The 8,265-nt window shown below is 37.9% G+C and overlaps 1 protein-coding gene across 1 annotated transcript in view; it reads right to left on the bottom strand.

Moving 5' to 3' along the window:
- The window catches only part of AFG1L (AFG1 like ATPase), a 341,083-nt gene that overhangs the window by 91,172 nt on the left and 241,646 nt on the right, over positions 1-8,265 (bottom strand). Inside the window, exon 8 of the mRNA XM_007940863.1 lies at positions 7,527-7,609. Within this exon, the coding sequence (XP_007939054.1) occupies positions 7,527-7,609 (83 nt within the window). The remainder of the gene's footprint in view (positions 1-7,526; positions 7,610-8,265) is intronic.

An 8,265-nucleotide genomic window follows, 5' to 3' on the forward strand; every position in this document is an offset into this window, starting at 1 on the left:
CTTCCTTCCGAGGAGTGGCTGGTGGGTTTGAACCGCCAGCCGTCTGGTTAGCAGGCAAGTGTCTTAGCCACTACGCTACCAGAGCTCGTTAGGGGCCCTAATTTATGGCATAGCAGCTCTGGTAGTGTAGTGCCTCAGGCATTTGACTGCTAACCAGAGGGATGGTGGTTCAAACTCACTAGCCACTTCTCAGAAAGAAGATTGGGCGATCTACTTCGTAGTGATAATGTCTTGGAAACCCAAGGGGGGGGGTCACTATGAGTCAGATCCTACTTGACAGCAGTGAGTTTGGTTTTTTTGGTTTAATTTATGGCATAAATAAACTGTTAAACATAACCCAAAATGTACAAACAGTAGGAGATAAAATAGATGAATGAGACCTTCCAAAAATTAAATGTTTATGTGCTTCAAAAAACTTCTCCAAAAGAGTAAAAAAAGAACCTATAAATTGGGAAAAAATATTCAACAACAACATATCTGACAAGGGACTTATCTCTAAAATTTATAGAAAACTCCAACACCTCAAAAAGATAAACAATCCAATTTTAAAATGGGCAGAAGACATGAATAGACACTTCACCAAAGAGGATATTCAGGCAGCCAACAAACACATGAAGAAATGTTCATGATAATTAGTCATTTGTTGTTGTTGTTGTTGTTATGTGCCGTCAAGTCGGCCCCGACTCATTAGAGAGACGCAAATCAAAACAACAATAAGATACTATCTGGCCCCAGCACTAATAGCAAAAAGTTCAACAAGACAGAAAATAGCAAATGTTGGCAAGGATGTGGAGAGATTGGGACTCTCTTACACTGCTGGTGGGACTGTAAAATGATACAACCACTGTGGAAAGCAGTATGGCAACTCCTTCAAAAGTTGGAATGAGAAATACCATTTGACCTAGCAATCCCATTACTAGGTGCTTTGGTTACCTAGCGCCACTCCAACACAAATATACCACAAATGGGATGGCTTGAAGAAACAGGAGTTTATTCTCTTACAGTTTGGAGGCTTTAAGTCTGAGTTCAAAGTGCCAGGCTCTAGGGGCTGGGTGAAAGCCCCTCAACCTTGGGCTTCAGCTCTGCCTCCTGCTCCTGGCCCACTGAAGCTGGAGGCTTTTCTTCACTCAGCTGCTGGCTGCTGAGGCTGACAAGCCCAAAGTTGACAAGTAAAAAGGCACAGTCACAATGTTACCAAACCACACAGCAGGCCATTAATTCAAGTCCATTGAAAGTCCCAAGGCCGACAGAGCACAGCAGGCTGCTGAACAACAACACAGCTACATGCAGGGTTCAAGTGTACCATAAGCTAGAGACCATTCCCAAAGCTGTTTCCTATATACGGGAAGCAGACCACATACCCAGAGCAGCTATTCAGCTGCTCCAATAGAGTCCACCATGGAGTTAATTACCAGTCTCACCATGGGGAATAACTACATATAGCTGCCCATCCAGTCAACCAGACCCAGCCAACTTGACACCCAAACTAAACCACCACACTAGGTATATATTCTAAAGAAGTAAGAGTCAGGACAAGAACAGATATATGCACATCCATGTTCATCGCAGCACTATTTACAATAGCAAAAAGATGGAAACAACCTAGGTCCCCATCAACAGGAGAATGGATAACCAAACTGTGGTACATACACACAATGGAACACTATGCAACACTAAAGAATAATGTAGAATCTGCAAAACACCACATAATGTGGATGAACTTGGAAGACATTATGCTGAGTGAAATAAGTTAATCACAGAAGGACAAATATTGTCTTAGTTCATTATTGTAAAAAGTCAAAGAAAGGCTTATATATGGAAGGAAGCTATCTTTGTAGGTTACCAGGGATGGGAGGGGAGGAGAGGAAACACTGCAAAAATAAAAATAAAATAAAAAAGGAGCACAATCAACCCCAAGCAAACGAAACATAAAGAGAACAACAACACCAAGGCAAAAATTGCTTAAAACCAATGACAGAAAAAATTGTAAAAGTAGCCAGTAAAGACCCCTATGTAAAGAAAAACAAAGATTAAGAATAACAGTGTATTTTCCATCAGAAATAGTACAAGCCAGAAGACAATGGAGCAACTTTATGAAAGTACTGAAGACAGGGGGAAGCGGATGGCGGGGGGAGGACTTCAACTTAAACTCTAGCCAGCAAATTATCTTTCAGAAATAAAAGTGAAACCAACTTTTTGAAACATATAAAAGATAAGACTCTTCACTACTAGCAGAACTTGGTTACAAACTGTAAGAAATGTTAAACAAAGTCCTTCAGGAAGAAGAAAAGTGATACCTGATAGAAATTTTGATGTAGAAGAACAAAAGAAATGGCAAATACATATGTAAATGTAAAAGCCTTTTTCTTCTTTTTTTTTCTTGTGGCCTTTCCCTGCAGCCAAACGAATACTTTTTTCTACTTTAAAAACCTCTTTAAAGAATTATTGACTGTTTAAGCAAAAAATAATAACAGTGTAACATGGAATTTATAACATAAAAGAATAACATAAAATAAAACACATAATTATATAATAAGGTTATATAACATAATACAATAAAATGTATGACAACAATAGCACAAAAGCCAGGATGCCGAGAAAGGAACATAGAGTTCTAAGATTCTGACACTATATGTGAATGGCATATTATTTGAAGGTAGACTTTGATAAGTTAAAGGTGTTTACTCCAAACTCTGAAGCAACTACTAAAAAAGGGGAAGATGTAAGAGTCCAGCTAAGAAATGTTTTTTGATCCAGTTCTCCTAGTTAGGGGAAAAGCATGTGGGGGGACTATTACAGGGGAAATGGGGTTTCACATAGACGAGCATCAGGCTTTATTTTCATGGCTCTTCTAACACAGAGCTATGATCTTGAAGCTCTGTGCCAGCTAACTAGTTTTGTCTGTTTTTTAATGGTGTTCAAGGATATGTTCTCAGAAATGGTTTTCTATTTGGAATAGGGATTTCCCAAGTGAAAAATAAGAGTACTTGAGATCGAAACTTCCATTGGTAAAAATATTTACAGATAAAGTTCTTTTTGAAATCTGTTCAAAAGGTAGATAAATGCATCAACTATATCAGCCAGCTAAAAATATGTGAATATTTGGGCTGTGTTTGAGAAATTATAAATTGTATTTTTCATCATATTTAGGATGATCCAATGAAATTCTAATGGTCTTGAGACAATTTACTTTAAGTATTAAATAACTGAACAATGAAGTGGTAGATGATTTCAATGGATTAGAGCCAACTGAAAATAAAAGGAGAAAGACTGGCTTCTTTAACATTAAAAGTCTGGCAGAAGCTCCCTGTTGGGAGAGGCAGTCCTCTGTGAGTGTCTCAGGCTACGACACATCTATGCTGACCATTTCTCAAGGCTGTGTTTGCAAAGACCAATTGTAAGGAATGAGACACTGCCTCCTTTGGGGAGGAAGTAGGCTGGCTTACTTCTGGCTCTATAATGAATGGTAGATTCCCTGAACTCAGTTTCTCTCCTGGAACACAATCTTCTGCCTATGCAGACATCCATCTGAGGTGCCTTAAAGGACTTGAAGGCAAGGAAGAAAGTGACACAAACATGCTGCAATGTTCATGCTGCTAGCTCCATTAAGACTAATAAATCCTTTGTCTCTGTCCTAGGTCTCTGCGTCTTCTACCAGCATCCATGAAATAATAACAGGCTAACTTATTAGTCTGTAATTGGTGGTTCAGTGGTAGAATCTTGCCTTCCATGCAGGAGACTTGAGTTCGAGTCTGACCTGTGAGCCTCATGCACAGCTGCTATCTGTCTGCCAGTGGAGGCCGTGTGTTGCTATGATGCTGAACAGGTTTCAACTGAGCTTCCAGACTAAGCTGGGCTAGGAAAGAGGACTGGTGAGCTCCTTCTGAAAATCAGCCAACGAAACCCTATAGATCACAAGGGTCAAATCCCCAACCGATCATGGGGGTGGTTCAAAACTAGGCAATGTTTCATTCCATTATGCATGGAGTCATCAAAGTTGGGGACCAACTCAATGGCAGGTAACAATAACAACATGGTAAAAATCGAATCCCAGACTCACCATCCCGTCTCTTTCAGTTCAGTTTAAAGTCTTTGCTTATGGCCATGGCTTCTGCACTGCGGTGGGGTGTTTGTATTATGAGTACGGTGGTGTTAGTGTTTCAGTAGAAACATTCCCCTCTCAACTCCTTCAACAGGATTAGAAAAAGAACCTTTACTGTTCATATCTTGAAATGAAAAAGGGACAGAAAGTGAAGGTGCAACCAACATGACCTAACTTCCTGTCTCCCAGAAAACCAGTAGGCCTTCATAGAAGTGACACCAAAAAGGCCTGGGGCAGCATTTCAAAGACCTCTCAGTGGTGTTTTCTGTCTGATAACAGATGTACATTGCATATCTAAAATGGTAATTTTAGTGTCACCAGTACCCAAGCAGAGAACTAATCTGAAACAGTTAAACCATAGAATGTAGCCATCTTTCACAAACACCAGGTGGCTCAACATAAATTACTGGTCCAATCCTCCACCCAGATGCAAACAAGAAGTTCAATACTTGGTTGAACTGTTTAGATTTTGGCAAACCATATTCCACATGAGGGGATTTTAATGAGGCCTACCCACCAAGTAACCAGGAAGAAATTGACTTTGTATTCATCTCAGTGGTGGTCATGCAGTTACCACAGAATGAGAAAGTACACAGTGGTGGAGTGTTTTAACCTATGCAAAAGTTTGGATATTTGCACTCAAACTCTCTGTAGCATATAACTTGCTAAATTCACGTTCTCTGAGTTTGTTTTATATGGGGCTAAAAATGTCACGGGGTGGACCAAAAAACTCTGGCCTTACTTATAAAGTACTCTAGTTGGTTGGTTGGTATGTGCTGTCGAGTCGGACCCGACTCATAGCGACCACTCCTTGGGTTTCCGAGGCAGTATCACCACGGAAGTAGATTGCCCCATCTTCCTTCCGAGGAGTGGCTGGTGGGTTTGAACCACCAGCCTTCTGCTTAGCAGTCAAGTGCCTAAGGCACTATGCTATCACAGCTCCCATAAGGTACTCTAGGATATCTAAATTTAAAATGATATTAAATAACTGAAATGGATTATAATACTAACATGTGATACCTTGTACAAATCAGTTCTTATGGAACGCAGACAATATTATGAACTATAAAAATGATTCCATGTCAACTTTGTGGATACTTTTTAAAGTCTCTGGTATTTCTTGATGTTAATTGGATGATATTTTCAGATATTTTAATTGGCTTTTAGGCAGTTAGATTAATAAAATATTGGGATGATGAGTATTTTTATTTAGTTAAAGGTCATATATTAGATTCTACTTACAAGAAATTCTGAGCTAGTGAGTGGTGTTCCCCTGGAGGAAGGCTAGAATTTTGTTTTTTCTTTTCAGGCACATTTGGGGTACAAATGAAATTGACAAGGAGATAATCTGAACTTGCAAATTCAGGAGCCAATTCCAGAGGTTTGAGCAGAAGGTCAAACAGAGAAAAGAAAACAAACAACAACAACAACAACAAAAAAAAATAGAGGCTACAAATCAAACACAGTTTAATACGACATTATATAGATGGAATAATAAAGTCTGCTTCAGGGGAGAAATTAGATTGATAAGTTTTTGGATAAGAGCAAGATAAAACAAACCTAGTTAAACTGAAAATCCTAACATGACCACAGGTTTTTCTGTTTTTTTGTTTTTTTTTTTACTCTGTCATAGTAAAAGTCTGACTCAAGTAATCATGTAAACCAATATAACATACGTCCCTAGTACCCCATCTTGTTGTCTACTATTATTCTTCCACTTCTGAGGCAGTTTCATTCTAATTCTCCTCAGTGGTACATGTCTCTGAGGAGGTGTGCCCAAGACTCTATTCTTGGCTATCACACTACAGTCAAGCTGACTAATGTTCAATTAATGTACAAATCTTGAGGTATACCTGTTTAGCTAACTTGAAGAAAGCTTTCCAAAATTTCATGGTATATTTTATAGATTCTAGTTTCCTGGACTCTGGAACACTGTTTGATTCTGTTTTTCCCCAATACGTGCTTCTAGTGTAAAACAGAATTTCATTGTGTTAGAATTGTGTTCTTTTTAATCAGGAAGAGGAAGGGGCAAGACAGGGTGGGTCAGAGAGAAAAAATGACCATCCTCCAAGCAAAGGCCACATTTCCACTGCCTGAAAAATACCACTGGGATCTCTCTAATTATCAAACGAATGTCATGGTTTACACTCAGACTTCCATCTTTCTTTAAGGAATTTCCTGTTAGGAGAATATTTTAATTCTCACATACAAGGATACACTGTGTGGGAGAATTGAGCTACAAAGGACTAACCCCTTTGAAAAAGAATACAGAGAATGATAATAAATTGATGAATAAATACTACACATCTGGAAGATTAAGAAATAGCAAAAAATCAGGGAAAAGTTGTAAACCAGAAAAATAAACAAATCAGAAAATACAAACATAAAAGAAACCAAAAAAGAAGTAAATGTTAAAGCAGAAAAAAAGCTATAAGAATTTTCTTAAAAATTATGAAGTACTTTAAAGACAAAGTACTTAAAGGAAGATGAAGAACCTCCTATAATAATCATCAGAGTCTGAATAATAAACTGAAAGAGTCCCCTTGGTACAACATAATGTATGCAATTTTAATTATGTGATTTTTTTCTAGCTAATCTTTGCTTCAAAAACAGCAAAGTACTTCTGCTTACAAGGTGGCAGAGACAAGAACTTTTCTGAACCTCTCATATGTACATTGCCATCGAAATTTAAATTACTGGAAACATGTTTCTTACTTCCATCACAATTAGCCCTTAGATAGATCTATTTCCTGAGCACCCACTATGTGCTAAATGCTGCCTGTATATACCAAACAACAGATGGTATTTGTAATACACTTTTTTGTTTTGCAGGTTCTCACAAATGACATTTTAAAACAAGTTGTATTTTTCTTTCAGCATTATCTGTATGTGTTGAATACATTTATTATTACAAATTGCTCCTGACTGAAAGAGGTTTAGCTTTTAAAAGACAAAGCATCCAGTTATACTTGTACATACATTTTTTACCAGTTATGGACGGAAGTCAATCAACAAGGGTAAATACAAACAGATCATCTGACAAAATAAAATAATTTTTAGGGAATGGAAGTGGCACACTTGTTAGATGTTGTCCACAAATAACTAATTACTTTAGCACAAAAAAGATATTCTTTTAATACAAGAGTCTCTTATGAGGGGATACTCATTACTTCTTAACCATCTGTCATCACTCCTCCCAAAAAACTAATTAGGGTTTCATCCAATCGCACATCCAACTGATGCAAATGTGAACTGCAAAAAACACAGTTTAAAGAAGTTAATATAACACTGTACAGTTTAAATATCAGAGCTTTCAGAACTAGCTTTTCATGTTCTAATAATTACCTTGTTTATTTTTCTCATCAATTCCTCATTAATTATTAGGTAGCAAACATAGAAACTTAAAATGTAAAAGGAAACTTACAGGTAATAGAGTTTTCCTGCAGCAGGAAGAGTCCTTTTCCGGTAATCTATCCCAGAATCTAGCTGGACCGTATTACAATATTCCTACAATCCAAACACAGAAAATGTCTTATTAAATAAGTGATCGCTCAGAGTTATAATCTGTCAGCTATCCTATATTTTTAATTTTTGAAAATTTTCCTCAATATGAGATTAGGATAAAACAGTTAAACATATATTAAGGCAACAAAGTATCAGTTTAAAAAAATTAAGATTTGTCTCATGTCTTCCTAAAACTTTGCCAAGCTGGTTCTGTCAGCAAATTCCCTAAATAATTGCCTGGGGTACTGATAAAGCTTCGCTTTACCAATGGTGAAGTGAGAAGCTGGAGGTTATTAGAAAGAATAACTCTTCAGTCTCAAGACACAATGAGAGAGAGGCAGTCTAAAAGAGCTAGACCACAGCATTCGTGTCCACATTGTAAACCAAATGACTATATAAAAATGATGCGACTGGTAAGTGTGCCTTCACTTCTAAATGACTGCTGTTGCGCTTGTCACTTGGTTGTCTCTCCAGCTATTAATGTCTTTCTGAGTCCTTCCCTACTGTGATGCCTCCCTGACCTGAGTTGCCCGTACCACTGATGGATGTTGTCTTCTCAACTACTCTGTGCTTTCCATCCCCCAGGGTGCATAACACACACACCTACACACACATGTTGTTGTTGTTGTTGTTATGTGCCGTCGAGTCGGCCCCGACTC

This window comes from Orycteropus afer, unplaced genomic scaffold (genome assembly GCF_000298275.1).
Source record: "Orycteropus afer afer isolate SDZICR_OR568_19922 unplaced genomic scaffold, OryAfe1.0 scaffold00072, whole genome shotgun sequence".
NCBI classification, from domain to species: domain Eukaryota; kingdom Metazoa; phylum Chordata; class Mammalia; order Tubulidentata; family Orycteropodidae; genus Orycteropus; species Orycteropus afer.